This window comes from Talpa occidentalis, unplaced genomic scaffold (assembly GCF_014898055.3).
Source record: "Talpa occidentalis isolate TD23 unplaced genomic scaffold, MPIMG_talOcc4v2.1 talOcc4.10, whole genome shotgun sequence".
Classification (NCBI taxonomy): domain Eukaryota; kingdom Metazoa; phylum Chordata; class Mammalia; order Eulipotyphla; family Talpidae; genus Talpa; species Talpa occidentalis.
In genome coordinates this window covers 36,648,509-36,666,003 of record NW_023600993.1, presented here as the reverse complement: position 1 = coordinate 36,666,003, position 17,495 = coordinate 36,648,509, and the positions used below count along the sequence as shown (strand labels likewise).

At 49.0% G+C, this 17,495-nt stretch overlaps 2 protein-coding genes across 5 annotated transcripts in view; one reads left to right on the top strand and one right to left on the bottom strand.

The window, feature by feature from the left end:
- Positions 1-10,028, bottom strand: part of NISCH (nischarin) — a 34,753-nt gene extending 24,725 nt beyond the window's left edge. The window contains exons 1-3 of one of the 2 annotated variants that reach the window (XM_037530373.2): positions 9,904-10,028; positions 7,669-7,752; positions 6,504-6,686 (exon numbers count right to left, since the gene is read on the bottom strand). In XM_037530373.2, coding sequence (XP_037386270.1) covers positions 6,504-6,686; positions 7,669-7,752; positions 9,904-9,999 — 363 coding nt within the window. In that variant the 5' untranslated portion in view covers positions 10,000-10,028. The remainder of the gene's footprint in view (positions 1-6,503; positions 6,687-7,668; positions 7,753-9,903) is intronic. The other variant, XM_037530379.2, reaches the window with a different exon arrangement.
- A 6-nt stretch (positions 10,029-10,034) lies between these two features.
- Positions 10,035-14,388, top strand: TNNC1 (troponin C1, slow skeletal and cardiac type). Of its 3 annotated transcripts, none has more exons than XM_054694525.1 (6): positions 10,035-10,053; positions 13,035-13,065; positions 13,283-13,429; positions 13,680-13,794; positions 14,002-14,138; positions 14,214-14,377. In XM_054694525.1, exons 3-6 carry the CDS (start codon positions 13,360-13,362, stop codon positions 14,243-14,245), a joined length of 354 nt encoding a protein of 117 aa, XP_054550500.1. In that variant the 5' UTR covers positions 10,035-10,053; positions 13,035-13,065; positions 13,283-13,359; the 3' UTR covers positions 14,246-14,377. The 3 variants fall into 3 exon arrangements, with proteins under 3 accessions (XP_054550500.1, XP_054550492.1, XP_037376441.1); XM_054694517.1 differs by lacking the exon at positions 10,035-10,053 and adding an exon at positions 10,281-10,662 and having other exon boundaries at positions 14,214-14,388; XM_037520544.2 differs by lacking the exon at positions 10,035-10,053 and adding an exon at positions 11,544-11,581 and having other exon boundaries at positions 14,214-14,387.
- The last annotated feature ends 3,107 nt before the right edge of the window (positions 14,389-17,495 follow it).

The following is a 17,495-nucleotide window of genomic DNA, read 5'->3' as shown; positions in this document are numbered from 1 at the left end:
TCCACTGACAGTTTTGAAAAATCAAATTTTTGACTAGAAATCAGTAGTTCCCCATCCTCCCTGCAGCCAAAGTTGGCTGGAAAGCCTTGAAAGATACAGATTCCTGGACAGCTCCCAGGAGCTGCCAGTCTACACGCCCTCTCAACTCCCAGAGAGTGGCTCCTGAACCTCTCCCATAGGTCTGAATTACTGACACTGAGGCCCCTAGGTCTCACATGAAAAGGGCTTTCTGCCTGATCACCAGACCCTTAACAGCCTTCACCCTCAAAATGTCACTGATTCAGGCAGCTGGCATCAATCCAGAAAGAACTTGGAGAAGAACCACCCCAGGCTAAGGGGAGAGGGCTGGAATGTCTGGAAACCACATAAAACTGGGAGCATTAGTCAGGGCCAAGAGCTCTTGGTAAACAGAGAGCACTTTTTTTTTACTTCTCAGCAATCTAAGAAATACAACTAAATAACAAATCCTATCCAGCTCTTTAGGGCACAGGAAGTGTGCTGTTGTGACACTATCAATTTAATTTCCCAGGCTGATCTTTACCTTGGGAGGTTCATAATCAGAGGAACTAAGAAATGCCTCAGCCCCCAAATCTAGGCATTGTTCTCCTCAGAGAAACATTTTGTCTGACTCCTCAGAGAATGTTCTGGTTAAACTATAGACCTGGTTGCAGAATAGATATGCAAGGTCAGGTTTTCTCCTGGGGCCAGAAGTGGGTTGTGGGGTCTCAGTATCCCCCCGACTAAGCTGCTACAGGTGCTGCTGATAGGTCAGTTGTGGGGACATTCACCTCAATCTATGCTGAAGGAGGGATTGCAGTACTTTAGGGTGCCATAAGTTTGATTATAAAAAAAAATATTCCTTATACCTCAATAACAATTTCAATTAAAAAAAATAGTAGCTGTGTTTAAAAACTATGCCACCATCCCAATCAGCTACCTGCTAGGATCAAGTGCTGTTGTGCAGCAGGTTTGATTTGCACACAATGCTGTGGACTAGTAAGGGCGTGGTCTAGCAACTAACATTCTGACAAAGCATGTCTGCACGTGAGGTACCCCAAGCATGTACACCCCAAACACAGACCAGCCTAACACTTCCGCTTGGCACAAACTCAAGTAGATTGCTTGTCACAAGGCATTAACAAGGCAACCAGTTACACAGCACTGTATTGTTTACATACACACTAAAGTTGAGGGTACCTGTCTGACTGGGGCAATCTAGCAGGTGTCAGTTATGCCAGATTTGAAGAGGAAATTCTGCACTGAAGGGATTCAAACCTCTTTAACCGAACAGAGCTCTAAGACTGTAAGTTGTGAAAAAATCTGCTATCATTTACTCCCTTGGTATTCTTCAACTAAAACAAATGCTGGAAATAAATGGAATGCTAAGGACAACATTAATATGGTCAACAGTTCCACCCTAGCTTCTGATTTCAAATTTCAAAAGCCATCTTTCTTTGTTCTAACCGATTGGTTTTATTTAATTTTTTTTTAATTTTTTTTTTTTAATAGAGGCATGCTTATTTATTTATTTGTTTGTTTGTTTTTGTTTATACATGCACTGTGTACAGTCAGAAGCACGGGAGGGTGAGAGAATTCACCAGAGCCAGAGCGGGGAGCAAAGCAGGCAGAAGGACCGAAGTACACTGCTGAGGGGAGCAGCGGGCGGCAGGAGAGGTCTGTGCGCCATGTGGGACCCTCCTCCGGTGGCCGGGGAGCAGCCGGGGGATCGAACCGGCGCCGCAGATGCTGCGGGCAGCTTCGCAACCCAGCGCTCAACCGCTGCGCCACTGGGGAGGCCCCTAACCGATTGGTTTTAAAACAAAAAATTATATAAATTTTCAGGACACCACCTTACTAGGAGAGTCAATACTGCCTGGCACCTAGTAAGCCCTCCGTCATGGGCTCATCACTTTTCAGTCCTTTAACCTCCACTGCACTTTTCTTCCAAGGGCCTGGGGTCATCACCTTCCAGTTCACAGAAGAGGAACTGGACACAGAGAGGTTCAACAAGTGACTTGGGATAAACTGCTGGGAAGCAGAATGGTATGCTGAAATTTAACTTCATAGACTTCTAAAACCTATCCACTAGGGAGGATGAGGTCTTCCACCCTCAAGAAGTATCAGGGTGTAGCCACTCAGAGAAATAGCACAGTAATTGGTGCTGGGGTGTGCCCAGGGCTGTACAGCCCTCCTGCCCCACACCATCTCAGAGTTGACTGAAGAAAAGTGGTGCTTTCTTCCCTTGTCACTGAAATCCACACTGCAAATGAAGTTGGACCCATAAGCCTTATACCATATATAAATATTATACCATATAAAAGAATTAACTAGAAATGGACCAAAGACCTAATAGAAGAGCTAAAACTATAAAATTCTTAGGAAAAAACATAGCTGTAAATAATTGTGACCTTGAACAGGTTAATAGTTTCTTAGATATGACACCAAAAACACAAGCAACCAATGAAAAAGCTAGATAAATTAAACTTCATCAAAATTTAAAACTTTTGTGTTTTAAAGGACACTATCAAGAAAATGAAAACATTCTCTACAACAGGAGAAAATATTTACATGTCACATTTCTGGTAAGTGTTTATATCCAAAGTATATAAGGAATTCCTACAACTCAAAACACAAGACAAGTAATCTAATTTTCAAAAAGGCAAAGGATTTGAATATACTTTTCCAAACATATGCATATGAGTGGAAGAGGCTCAACATCATTAGTCATTAGGGAAATGCAAATCAAAACCATTAGATACCACATCATACCCACAAGGATGGCTCTAAAAAAACGGATAGTGGGCCTCCGTGGTGCGCAGGCGGTTGAGCGCAGTGCTGTGAAGCTGTCCGCAGCCTCTGCGGTGCTGGTTTGATCCCCGCCAGCCCCGGAGCAACCCACATGGCGTGGCAAACCTCTCCTGTCTCGCCCGCTGCTCCCCTCAGCAGTGTATTTCAGTCAGTCTGCCTGTTCTGTCTCTGGTGAATCCTCTCACCCTCTAGCACATCTGGTCGGTACCCCAGTTCTTGCATAAATAAAAAAATCTTAAAAAAAAAAATGGATAGTAGCAAGAGTTGCCAAGGTTATTGGGAGATGAGCATCTACACATTGCTTCTCAGAAAGTAAAATGGTACAGCCACTATGGAAAAAATGTTCACAAAATGTTAAAGTTACCATATGACCCAACAATCCCACCCCTAGTATATACCCAACAGAAATGAAAACCTGTCCACATGTGAACTTGTATATGAACATTCATAGCAGCACTATTCCTAATAGCCAAAAAGTGGAAACAGGGCCTCCCTGGTGGCACAGTGAGTTGAGCACCGCACTGTGAAGCTATCCGCAGCCTCTGCCACGCAAGTTCGATTCCCGGCCAGGCAGGGAGAAACCCACATGGGGCGGCAGACCTCTCCTGCCTTGTCTGCTGCTCCCCTCAGCAGTGTCTTTGGTCTGCCTGTTCTGCTCCCTGCTCTGTCTCTGGTGAATTCTCTCAGGCTCCCGTGCCTCTGACCTGTACCCCAGGTCTTGTATAAACAAACAAAATCTTTAAAAAAAAAAAAAAGTGGAAACAACCCAAATGTCCATCAACTGATGGATAGATAAAATGCAGATGGATAAACAATACAATATCACTTAGGACAAAAATACTGATTTATGCTATAATATGAATGAACCTTGAACATATGCTAATTGAAAAAAGTCACAAAGGACTTTTTTTCTGTAAGATTCTTTTTATTGTAAGATTCCCTTTATATGAAATGTGTAGAATAAATTCATAGAGACAAAATAGATTAGTGATTGCTAGGAGCTGGGGAGGATGGTAAGTGACTGCTAATATATTCCTTTTGGGGGACATGTATGTTCTAGAATTAGAGTGGTGACAGATGCACCACTTTGTGACTATACTAAAACCTGCACACATTAAAAGAATGAATTTTATGGTATGTGAACTACATTTCAATATTTAAAAAGCCCACATTTCAGGCAATAGGCCTTCCTGGGTCCTCACAGTGCACTGTCAGCCCCACAGAGGTAGAGTATGTTTGGAACAGTTTCAAGGAGGACACTAATGGGACAAAGGTCATAAGAAACACTCCCAAATCTTTCAGTCTATAGAAAAGACTAACAAAATAGTTTAGGCCCTGTTTCTTCAAACTTATTGAGGATCAAATTTAGTGGTTCTCAATCAGGTGCAACTGTGTGGCTCAAGGGAATGTTGGGCAATGTCTGTGACAATTTTAGTTGTCCAATCTGGCTGGGGGAGGTGCTACAGTCATCGAGTGGGGAGAGGCCACAGATGCTGCTAAACAATGCACCGGGTATCCTCTACAACCTAGAATGTCAACAGTGCCATGGCTGAGAAACCCTCATTTAACTTAATGATGGATCAATTACTTTTTTCTATCCTTGGATTTATGTAACCCAGGGGACTGTTGTGTAACAGTAACTACTTCAAGCAGCAGAGCATTCCTCAAATGAGAACTATATATGTGGGTGCTCCCAAGCCTACCTTGGCAAACCTCAAGAAGCCTTTCAATGTTCAGAAGTCAGCAAAGCTGAGGCAGCCAGCAGACCTCCTCAAAGGTCCAGGTCTCAAGCAATGAGTTATACTTTCAAAAAACTGATCAAGTTTTATCCTTAAATAGCTAATCAAAGCTTTCTTAAAGTGCAGTATTTCTCAAAATATTAGTCATCAGAGTTTATCTGGAAAGACTCACATAAAGAATGGAAATTTTTTCTCATATAAGGAAAAAAATGTAAAAAAAAATGTCTACAAGGGGCCTCCTTGGTGGCGCAAGGGGTTAAACAATGCACTATGAAGCAATTCGCAGCCTCTGCAGCACGAGTTCGATCCCCGGCTGGCCAGGGAGCAACCCACATGGCGCAGCAGACCTCTCCTGATCGCCCGCCCGCTGCTCCCCTCAGCAGTGTACTGCAGTCAAGCTGCCTGTTCTGTTCCCCACTCTGTCTCTGGTGAATCGTCTCATCCCTCACACCTCTGGCCTGTACCCCAGCTCTTGTATGCATGAATAAATAAATCTTTAAAAAAAAAAGTCTACAAGGAACTGCTGCTAACCACATACACTGCTGGTATATGCTATACAAAATCCAAAGCATATATGCATATGCCACATAAGAAATATCACCCTTTTGTCCACACGGCCTTCCAAGCTTAGTGGCCCAATGCTAGTGCTACCTGCAAATTTCTAGGTTTTATCTAGCATTCCAAGAAAAGTTCAGCTGTCTTAGTAAGAAAATAGTTTTAGAAAGTTCCTTTTTGGGGGGCCTCCCCTGGTGGCGCAGTGGTTGAGCGCTGGGCTGCGAGGCTGTCTGCAGCCTCTGCGGCGCTGGCTCGTTCCCCAGCTGCCGGCGAGGATCCCCCCCCCACCCCGGACACACACACAAAAAAGTTCCTTTTTAAACATGTTTAGACTATTAAGCCCAGTACCCACAGGTCCATCCCTAAAAGGCAAGCCTGAAAAGGGGATGAATCCTTTCCTATCTTCACCACATACAGGGAAAACAATTAAATGTAAATTATTTGACAATCTATCTTCCACATATAACTACTCCAAGCATCTTGGTGAATAATCTAGAATTTTCCTAGACAAATATAGTCATATGAATTTTTTTTTATAAAAATGGAATCATGTGCTACATACTGTGTTATGGTCTGTTTTTTCATGTAGTAATATATCTATTTTCCCATGTCAACATATCCACAGTTACACCATCATATTTCTAGCAGCATAATTTCCAATTATATGGTTTACCCTTTGATTTTTTTTTAAAGCCACCCCCATTAGACATCTGAATCCTTTTCGGTATCTTATTACTATCATAAAATGATCTTTGTTCCTTTATCTATTTTGCAATTGCCTGATTTATTTCCTTAAATTCTTGTAAGTGGAACTGTTAGTTGTTTCTAATGTTTTAGTTTCACAATGTCAAACTTCCCTCCCTGAAGTCTGACAACTCATAGTGTCACTTCAGCTCACAAAAGCTGTTCTCCATCCACAAGGGAGCGTGGACCTGCTCGAGGACACCCACTTCCATCCATTCTCCTGCAGGAAGGTACTTACCCTCAACCTCAGCACCTATGACCCTGAAATAACCCAAGATGGCAATGTAGACTGATCCCTTAATTAGTCTTGAGCTATGAAGCTACAACTTGACACGCATCTATGCCAGGTGTCAGCTGTTACTAATCTGGCCTCACCTGGGTAGAAAACTAGTGGAAATACCAACAAGCTGTCTTTGCTAAAACAAAACACCTGGTGGAGGAAAACCTCTGTGACCAGTTTAAGGCAAACCCATCAGTGCCCATGCTTCAGCCCATACCCCACCCCCACCAGAGAGATGTTCCTCCATCTTCTAACCTCAGGGTCAAACTCCAGCTCACCTCTCCTTAAAGATGAGGTCTGCTGGCTTGCTGCCTCGAGTTTGGCAGTTGTGGGCTTGAAGGCAAAGGAGAAAAGGAGAAAACCTGAGGGGAACTTACATAGAAGTGAAAGTGTAAGAAATGGGCCAGCACTCTAGGGGCCACGCCAGGGAAGGTGGCCAGGAGTGTTTGGAGATAGACCTCCAGATCCTTCTCCCTCTTTTCCACCAAGCTTCTTGAGTTTTTCCCAATTATCTTTTTGGGCGGAAGCAGATTTTTATCAATCTTCCTCTCTGCAACAAGCTGTAAGAAAACATAAGCATGTCAACCATAGAGGTTCCGTGATGGTGCAAGCCTGAGGCAAGCAGCTGAGGGCAGTTGCTTGTCACAACCTCCACCAGCCCTTTAGGCAGGAGCTCCAATTAGTGATCAACCCAGTGCATCTGGGATTTGGCTCATCAATTCACTTAGCATTAGGAATACAAATACAATTCCAGGCAATGAGCTCCATAGGAAGACCTTGGAGACATGATCCAGACCCCTAATTCAACATCTTTTCCAAACCAGAAAGAAACCCAATCAGGTTGATGGTCTTTCTTTAATACACTCAGGCTTCAAGTGACCCAGAGAAAGAAATTATCTCCAAAAGTAAAGAAAGACATCAAATCACAGTCAATATTAAAGTACTGAACTCTGGAATAGCTATCTTTAAATGGAACAAGTTCAAACTCGTTCCCTCCCCAATAAACTGTCCCAACAAGTCACATCCAAGGTGGGACTGGCAATCTTAAAATTGCTCAAATATGCTCCATGTAGGGCCTCCCTGGTGGCACAAGGGGTTAAGACGCAACCTATGAAGCTGTCCACAGTCTCTGCAGCACGAGTTCGATCCCCCGGCCAGGGGCCAACCCACATGGCACAGAAGACCTCTCCTGACTTGCCCGCTGCTCCCCTCAGCAGTGTATTTCAGTCAGTCTGCCTGCTCTGTTCCCTACTCTGTCTCTGGTGAATCCTCTCACTCCCCACACCTCTGGTCTATATCCCAATTCTTGTATGCATAAATAAATAAATCTTAAAAAAAAAAAGCTCCGTGTACACCATTACATGTTACAGTTGAACTCCCATGATCTACCACTATTTTTGCCAACTACATTAATAAACTGGTTTATTAAAAACACTAAATGCACAGAGCCTATTTTGCCCAAAAACAAATGTATGCACAATGGGTTCTTGGCCTAAAAGCTCCCTACCCCTCAGACACAGGTCTCCAGCTCTCAAAGATTACCTTTTCATGCAGTTCATGGAAATCACTGTAACGATGCTTGACTGTCCATTCATGGCTGCCATCAGTGACCTGGATGATGTAAACCTAAAAGGGAAAACCACTCTTGCCCAATAAGCAACAAGAAGTATCCCCATCCCCCCTTAACCTAGCAACAGGGTAGGAAATTCAGACTTCCCTTACCCCAGGCCAAGTTAATTGTCATGACCCACCAGCTCCTGCACCTGACTCCTGTTGAGCAACAGGGTCCCCTCATAGCCTCCTCCATGGCTTTAGCACTGGATCTGACAGGCACACAGGATAAGTCAGTGGCTCGATGCAACCGTGAGGAATGGAAAAGGTGACTGTCCTATCAAGACATCTCTAGTTTTTCACCTTCAGGTAATTCAAAGCCTTATCCAATCTGAACTACAGGCAAGGGCATCCCTTCCATGAGAGGCAGGACAGGGACAGGTCTGGCGGGACCAGCTTTTTGGCTGCATTTTCTCTCAGGGGCACTTCACTATATCCTGGAAGCCAGTCCAACCCTTTCAGCTAGCTCATGGCTGCGGTTTCTGCAGCTGAGCCAGGGGTCAGGGACTAAGAAGCTGATGGGAAAGCAGGAGAAAGGCACTGTTGGGCAACCAAAGCTTAACATATGGGCTTAGCAATTAAGGGAATGGTTCTCAGAGTCAAGGAAGATGAGTTCAAAATCTTGTTCTATTATTTCTGGTTGTGGCTTATGTATGAGCCATTTATGTAAATGACTGGAGCCTAAGCTGTCTCTGAGCATCAGTCCCTCTCATCTTAAAACCTGGTCAGTCTAAGAATCAAATAAGGTAATGCATGCAAAATGTTTAGTGCAGGGTGTAGATATGTAGCAAATGTTCAACAAAAGGTAGGTATGTTAATATTCAATTCAAGACACCTGGAGACAAAATGGTAGGGTTGGCCAGCTTCACACCTCCCCCACACCCATTCAGAGGAGGGGGGCCCTAGAGTAAAGAGAGCTCTCTGGAGCATCTTCCTGCTGGATGCAGCCAATGGGTGATGGCCAATCAGCCATCAGCTCAAAGACCTCAATCCTCACCTGGATGAGGCTCCCTGATTCTAGTGCCCTGCTCCTCTCTGCAGCCCACAGGGAAGGAGGAGAAAATAATCAACTTAGCCACAGCCTCCATGGAGGAGCAGCCATTTCTCCAGGGCTGCCTGTTGTACCAGGATCCGCTCCCAGCCCTTCTTCCAACCTGGCAGCTTTCCTCCTCCACCCCCACCTCCCCCTTCCTCCCAGGAAAGGAGAAAGAGCCAGAGGAATGACCCTCAGGAGGAGGGTTAGGATTAGGGCCAAGAGGGTGGGGCCAAGGCAGGGCCAAGGCCCCCTACCCTTCGGAACAAAGGACTGGAGGTTGGAAGATGCTCAGTATGTGCCCCTATCTCATGGCCAGTCCCTGCCAGGCAGGCAGGGAGGCCCATAGGACTGGTGTCCGACCCCATCAGGAAGCAAGAGGACCTCCAACTCCATTAATGTCTGGACTCACCCCCTCCCCTTTTCAGTTGTGCATCTCCCCTACAGGCTTTAAGTGTGTAGGGTGGCTTGCTGCCCCACCTTGCACCCCACAGCCCAAAGCCATGAAGATCCCTAAGGTTCCTGGTTTTGCGCTTTCAGCCCTGAGTGGAACACCCCCCTCCAATTCCCCCGTGGATGGGCTCCAGCCTTCTCCCATTCTAGTTTCTGCCCGACGTCCCCCCCTCAAATTTTCAGAGCACAGTGCAAACGCCACCCCAGACCAAGGTCCCGCCCTTTCCTTCGTGGCCTCCAGGACCCTGACCCTTTCCCTTCATTCCATCCATCAGACAACTCCCCCATCAATACCCCTCCTCCCGGACCCGTTTCGTCCTCCCAGGCCTGCGCCCTTCCGAGCCTGGTGAGTCTAAAGAGACTCCGCCTCATCTAAACCCCCGTTCACTAGACCCCCTTTATTCCTAGATCCTCCCCAACCCTAACCTTTTTCGATCGCGTACCTCTTCCCCAACCGCCCTCCCTCGGCCGCACCTCAGGACCCTCTTTCCGGACCTGCGAGGCCCAAACCCTTCCTCAGATTCTCTATCCCAAACCCCCTCCTCGAAATCGTAGGCCACCCCCATCTCCCTCCTCCCCAGGAGCGGGGCCCAGGCCCCCTCTCCACCTCCCCTCCCCCGACTCGGACTCAGGGTTCCAGTCGCCACCCGCGGGGTCCGACGCCAGCGCCCGCAGCGCACCGTGTATGTGTCCACGAGCTCAGAGCCCAGGACGCGCGCCTCCTTGGCCGGCTCGGCCTCCCGCTCCGGCCCGAAGCTGCGCGTCGCTGCCGCCATGTTCCGGGCTCCGTCGCCGCCGCCCGGCGCAGACTGGCAGCAGTAGGAGGCGGGGTCAGCGTCCCACCGCCCCCCGGACCCCGTCGCCCCCCGCCCCTGTCGCGCGCCCCGCCGCCATCTTGGCCCGCCGCTTTCTCGCGCCCTCGCCCCGCCCCTCACGTGTGATTGACAGCAGCTGCCAGTGACGCGCATGCGCAGGCCTCGTCGGCGGGTCCGCTTGCGTAATGTGTATTTGTTTCGTGCCGCGTTCTTTGCTCCTGGCTGCGCGCTGGGGACTGAGACTCGGGGCTGAAACAGCTCTGGGCTTGGTCATTTGGTGCCCGGGAAGGGAGGGCAAAGGGCTCTACACCTCCCAGGCGGCCCACAGCAAGTCATGGCTCTACCTGGCCTCAGTTAACGCCTCCAAAGAGGGGAGCTAGTAATCACGCCTCGCCTCGCTTTGGTCTCATTCCCTGTAGGGTGTGACAGAAGAGCAAATGAGCTGTGCTTAGAGCCTGGGCAGGCACAGAGTGACTCTGGGCTATTTCTTAATCTAAGACTTAGAGATCTCCTGCCTACTGTTGAGTAGGGGTTAATCCATACAGTGTCCGGATTGCAAGATAGGGAGCTGGTGTGCTTATCAAACAGGGTGTCTGTATGAGAGCAGGTGGGAGGAAGGAAAGGGTATGTGTTGACCATGGGGCACAAGACACTCCAGATGGTGTCCTCGTAGACTTAAAAATGGCAGGGGGGTGGGGAGTGGGGGGTGGGGGCGCAACAGAATGACCCTGGACCCAGGAACTACAGTGCCAGAATGGGGGAAGCACAGGCACAGAGAGGAGGCCAGGAGAAAACCCAAACCTAGAAGGAGGTGGTAGCCCAAGTGGAGAGGAGAAGTGGGATGGGTAGTCTGGTATGATAGGGCATCTGTAGGTGTGTTTGTTGAATGACTGAATGCAGCAGACACAAGCCCAGAGCTGGTACTGTTCTCCCTGGGGAGATGAAAAGTCTGGGCCATGGTGCCTTCGGCATTCTTGGCTAAAGGACTTCAGACCACTGTGTTCTTAAGGTGGGTCACTGATTTCCTGTCCACTAGTTCCACAGCACTGTGCTCTGAGCTCGGCATTTGAGACTTCTCTTGTGAGGGCCCTCACTTTCAGTCTCTCCTTGCACATTGCTGCTCCCCACTCCAGAGAGGTTTAACTTAAGACTGAGACTGGGAAATCAGCCAGACTTTGGGCAAGTTGCCACCTGTCCAGGAGTCTCAGCTTCCTTATCTACAAAGTGAGAATATCTAATACGGCCCATTTCCCTGACCGAATGGCAGGTTGTAAGGGCATGGTCCCGGGCCCACCACTTTACAGCTCCTGCCCTTTGCTATGTTCATGTTTTCATTCAAGAAACCTTTCAGAGACTCCCAGCCTATGGACTCAGGCCAGCCTGAGATCATCAGGGACAGGGGAGGGGGTGGAGGATAATCGTGCTCACAGGAGTGGGCTGGGCTTGGAATGCTGGGCAGGGCTATATAAGCCCAGGAGGGGCTTGGCAACGCCAGCAGCCTGCCCTGTGAGCCACCAGCATGGATGACATCTACAAGGCTGCGGTGAGGGATGCATCTGAGCATGGTTTGGGTGGGCACTGGGGACTCACTCAGCTCAGGAAGGGGGGTGAGGTCACCCCAGGAAGGTAGTGAGATCCAGGAGAGAGCCCTTGTACTTTTAGCTAAGGCCTCAAGGGGACCATGGGTCTGGTGTTCCAGGATGCGCAAGAGGTGAGGGGTGCAGGGTCTGGAGAGGAGATTGTACCTTTTAGCCTCAAGTCTCCCTCCTGTCCCCAAGTGTCTGTAGTCCTTGTACCTGTCTCTATGCCACATCTCTCTGCATTTGTGTCTCTGGATCTTTGTCTTTCTCAGTTTCTCTGCATCTCTTTGTTCCTCCTGAGCAGTTTCTCTGTGTTCCTGCCTCCCTGTCCCCACCCCACCCCCATTACTACCCCTTACAGTCTGTTTCTCACATGTTCACAGTTCCCCAACCCCTTCCAGCCCCTTTGGCTGGCTGAAGATGGGGAGTGGAACAGACGTAGCGAGAAGGGGACCGCAGAACCTGAATCCTAAACTGGGGAAGGGGCTTTGAGGTTTGAAGCAGTCAGGAAAGGGTTGGGCACAGGGGAGAGCCAGGAAGAAGAATAGAGAAGTAGGACCCTCGCCCTAATCCAACCTGGCAGGCTCAGGGCTCAGTGGCTTAGCTGGGGCAAGGGCTGGCGAGTGGTCGCACGCTGGGTCCCTACAGACTTCCTGGGGTCACTAAGGGGCTTCAGATGCTCACAGCCCCTCCCCCACCCCCACTCCAGAGGCAAGGACATGCCAGCACAGACTGCTGTCTTTGAGGGATGCACCCACCCCCCAACACCCCCTCAGTGCATCCCTACTCCAGGGCAGGGAAGGGCAACAACTGTCTCAGGGGTGCCTGTGCCTGCCTGAGTTGCAGGAGTTTATGGTGCCGGAGGGTGCTGGGGGCAGCCTTCCACCCAGTGCCCATACAAGGCCTGTCGGGCTGGGGACTAATTTTGGCTCCTGAGACACCAGCAGGCCAAGGGACCAGATAACACCACCCCACCCCCTGCATGCCAGAGTCCCCAGAACAATCAACAGGTTTAACTTTGTCCCCCGTTAAAAATAGTCCAGTAGCCACCCCGGTCAGGTTACAGTGGATGACTTTGCCCCCCCCCTACACACTGGTTTTATTGTCCTAACCTGAAGGACAGCTGTCCCTAGGGCTACCCAGCTTGGTTTTCAGCAGGGGTCCCCAAAAGGCATTGAGTGGTCACTAACTATTGTTACTCAGGATTACCTTAGCCCTGGAGGGGGTGCCCACCTCTCCCCTGCCTTGAGCCCAGCTTCAGTGAGACCAGCTGGGTTACATTAGGGCTTTGAGGGCCTGTGGCCTCTGCAAGACCTGTCTCTTCCCAGCTCCATCTTCCTTCCTGTGGAACAGCTTGGTTCCCTTGCAAGCAGCTAAGGCCTGACGCTGTGTCCCGAACTCTCTTCTCCTTTCTAGGTAGAGCAGCTGACTGAAGAACAGAAAAATGGTGAGAGCTCCTACACACATGGGGGGATAGCAGGGCCAGCCTGGGAGAGCACGAGGATTCTGGGCTGGGGACCTGAGCCTGGGGTCCCTCTCCCTGTGACTTCTGAGGTCTCAGAGAGAAGTGGGCAGGTTGACAGGTGGCCCCAGGGATGATTTGGCCTTCCAGGGTCCTGGCTGCTGACCCTAGCCACTATGCCCCACCCACCCTCTTGACACAGAGTTCAAAGCAGCCTTTGATATCTTCGTGCTGGGCGCTGAGGATGGCTGCATCAGCACCAAGGAACTGGGCAAGGTGATGAGGATGCTGGGCCAGAATCCCACTCCCGAGGAGCTGCAGGAAATGATTGACGAGGTGGACGAGGATGGTGAGCCCCTCTGTTCCCCTGGCCCCAGACCCATTACCCTCCCAGCATACTGGCACCTAGAATCCTGATTCTACTATGCATTACTCTGTGCCCTCATATCTCTGGGCCTCAGTCGTCTCATCAATAAAATGGACACAATGGCCACACCTCCTCACAGAGTTGGTGGGAGGATGCAGTGAGGACATGGGGCCAGTGTTATGCCTGAGTCTGTGTCTGACCTCCCCTCTCTGGTGGCCCTGCCCCCACCCAGGCAGTGGCACAGTGGACTTCGATGAGTTTCTGGTCATGATGGTTCGCTGCATGAAGGATGACAGCAAGGGAAAGTCTGAGGAGGAGCTGTCTGACCTCTTCCGCATGTTTGACAAGTGAGTGCTTGACTCTTGGTTTTCGATCCGGCTCAGCAGAATTGGAGAAAGGAGACGAGCGGCCTTGGCCCCTCCTTGCAGCAGGGGTGTGGGCTGCAGCATCTCCCAGCTGCCTGGGCCTTTCTGCATGGGTGTGGCAGTGAGGCTGGCTGTTTTCTGGCCCCTACCCCGGGCTCTGAGACCCTCCCCCCGCCCCTGTCTCCATAGAAACTCTGATGGCTACATCGACCTGGAAGAGCTGAAGATGATGCTGCAGGCCACGGGGGAGACCATCACAGAGGACGACATTGAGGAACTCATGAAGGACGGCGACAAAAACAATGACGGCCGCATCGACTATGATGGTGAGTGGGAGCCAGTGGGCTAGACCCTGTGCCTGCCAGAGTCACCCCCTGACGCCAGCCTGCCTCTCTCCACAGAGTTCCTGGAGTTCATGAAGGGGGTCGAGTAGAAACTACCCTTGGCCAGAACTGCCTGTACCCACCTTTCAGCTCTAGCTGGCCCTCCCGACTACACCCTCCTCTGAGGGAATGCAAATAAAGCCTTGCTCCCTAGAGGCCTAGTGTCCGACTCACATTCCTGGGGCCCGAGACTCTTTGCCAGGGTCCACCCCTTCCCCAAGGACCATTTTCTTGCCCCCATCCCTGTATCCACCCTATATGCCACCCTCTGCAGGCGGGGTTGGCTTAGATGAGGCAGAATACACTCCATGCCCTTTGGGCTACTTTCTCTGACTGCTGATGCCCAGGCCTCATCTCCAGCAGTTCAGCATCCGGAGTCTGATGGCCCATGATATGCATTTAAATTCTCCTGGGGACCACGGCATGGGTCAGTCAGTTGACAGCCAAGGGATCCTGCATTTGGAGATAGCAGAAACTGCTGTGCCAGGCTAAGCCCTGGATGCCACTTGGCACAGCAGTCCTGGCTCCTTCTCATCTCTGGTTGGGGAGCAGCAGGGGACTGCAGGGCCCCTGCGGGCCTACAGCTCATCTACCTGCCCACTCGCTGGATTTCCTGCAGGCAACTTTGAGAGGCATATCATCTGCCTCAGTAGGTGATGAATCTGGGACCCAGAGGCATGGGGCCCTATCAGGTCATCCAGTGACTCTGGGGGATCACCAAGCCACCTGGCTTCCACCGAAGGGCTCTGTCTGATGGACTGAGTCCAGGTGGTTGTAATTTTCAACTTTTGTGAATCCCAGAGACAACAGCAGCACACTTTCCCTCCCAGACAGGAAGTAGAGGTACAAGGTCTGGGTGGCTTTCGGCTTAGTGGGGACATCCAGACCAGAGATGTGACCAGAACAGTGACACTGGCCTTGAGGAGGGGATGATGGCTGAAGGAAGTAGAGGTGTTGGTGGTGGTGCTTGCAGGAAGGACAGCTGCCACTTGCCCCAGGCTCCAGCCAGAATGTCAGCAGCTGTCTTTGCTCCACCCAGCCACTCCACAGCCTCTCCAGACCTGTGACCCGGCCCTGGCATTCCCCACACAGGCCCAGCATTCCAGAGACAGTCTTGGAATTCTGGAGATGCCTCCAGTGGAGGCAAGAGCCAGCAGCAGCTGCCTATTCCCCAGAGAGGTCTGAGGGGAGGAGTGAATACACTTAGGCCTACAGGTGGGAACTGGAGAACTTAGGGGCCTATACGGACACCCAGAGCAACCCAGAAATGACACTATCTCAAGCAAGATGGCAGGGCCTCAGTGGGTACCTCTGCCAGACTAAGCCATTCCATGGTTTAGTCACACACCTACATGTACTACACAAGCTAGATAGTGGCAACCATCACTGGAAGGCCTAGTTCCTAATCTTGTGGAATTTACAGTCAACTCAGGGTGAAAGGGGAGAGATGAGTAGAGTGAGGAAATCAGCATATTGCTAGAATAGGGATTATAGCTATGAGACAGAGTAGCCTGGGAAGATTTCCTGGAGGAGGTAGCACTGAGCAGAGGCCTGAAGAGCCATCCAGGGAACCCACCATGGGAAAGCAGTGGGGAAGAACATGCAGCTTCCAGATACAGAAGAATGCACAGACGAGCGCTGTCTGGACATCCGGGTGAAGTTTTAATAAGATACAGTGATGTCCTTTATATCAGAGGTGTTGAAAAAGAGGAATAAGATAGGGAAAGGAGAGAGTAGCATCTTTGTGGGGAATTTTTACATAAATATATTTTTAGACAATGAAGATTTGTTTTTTTCAAAAAACTTTTTTTTTTAATGAAAATAACCTAGATGTCCATTAATTGGCAAATGGATAAAGAAGATGTGGTATATATACCCAATGGAATACTACTTGGCTTTTGGAAAATAATGAAATACTGGGCCTCCTGGGTGGCCTAGGGGTTAAGTCTCAGCACTATCACCAGGATGGCCTGAGTTCGATCCCCTGCCAGGGAGCTAACCCACATGGCACAGCAGACCTCTCCTATCTAATCCGCTGCTCCCCTCAGCAGTGTAATTCAGTCGATCTGCCTCATACCCCCACACCTCTGGCCTACACCCCAGTTCTTCTACACAAAAATAAATAAATAAATCTTTTAAAAAATAATGATGAAGTCTTGCCATTTGCAACAACATGGATGGACCTAAAGGGAATCATGTTTCGTGAAACAGTCATAATTATATTCATACACACATATGTGTATATACATAAGTCAGACAGAGACAAACTCTGTATGATTTCACTCCTATGGGGCAGGTTCTGGGTAAGAAGGCCCAGTGGGTCTCAGAACCATAGGGCAAAAGGGGTGGAGAGAAGGCAACAAGTTCAGGACATGTTCAAGAACTGAACTCTACAGAACTTGTTGAGGGGGTGACTGTGAGGTGAGAAGGTAAGAAGTCAAAGATGGCCTTTCATTTACGGGATAAAACTGCTATTTCCTGAGACTGGGGGGACAATGAGTGGATACTGCGCGTAAGAAGTGGTATCCAAAAGTGTAATTAATATCACATGGTTTAGCATGGCATTTATCACCCAGAAGTAAAATTTGTATCATCACAGGAATAGAAAAATATGTAAGATAGGAAAACTCTATTGGATAATAATCTAGTTTATTGAATGACAAGAAAAAGGGTGAGGAAACTAGAAAATAAGAGACTCAATAGATCTAAAAACCAGATGTAATACCAGATATAATGTGTGTCTATCTCCTTGAGATCCTGATTCTAACAAATCATAACAGTCTTTATGAAACTAGATACCGAGAAAAAATTTTATGATACTAAAGAATTGTTCATTTTATTTGTATTGTGGTTTTTTTTTAACACTCTTCTTGTAGGGATACATGTGGATGTATTTTTTTTTATTTTTTAAATAAATTTTATTTTTATATTCCCCATAAAAAAAAAAAAAGTGGTATCCAGAGGAAGACGGACTGAATGGAGATGCAAAGGTCCCACCCATGTGGGTCGTGACTCCGAGCATGGCTGGCTGCGGTGGAGGGAAGAGAAGGGTTATTGGCTGAGAGGAGGAGAAAGAAGCACCCAAGGGGTGTGGGGTACTGATGGAGTTGGGAGGGGGAGGGTCCCAAATTAAGCTCTCTGCAAACAAAACAGGAAGATGGCTGGGCCAGATGCAAAAAGGGGTTGTGGAGTGACTGGCACCTTAAACAAGGGGTCCTCATGGATCCCTGAAAAAAGGGTCCCAATATCTCTTTTCCAGATGAGGTGGAGGTGGGGGAGGAAATGGGAGCATCATTTCTT

Excerpts from the sequence above, each read along its gene's own strand:
- TNNC1 (XM_054694517.1), top strand. The coding sequence starts at position 10,636 with ATGAGAGCAGGTGGGAGGAAGGAAAGG. Across the intron at positions 13,066-13,282 it reads GACTGAAGAACAGAAAAATG|AGTTCAAAGCAGCCTTTGAT; the intron begins GTGAGAGCTCCT and ends CTCTTGACACAG. Across the intron at positions 14,139-14,213 it reads CGGCCGCATCGACTATGATG|AGTTCCTGGAGTTCATGAAG; the intron begins GTGAGTGGGAGC and ends CTCTCTCCACAG.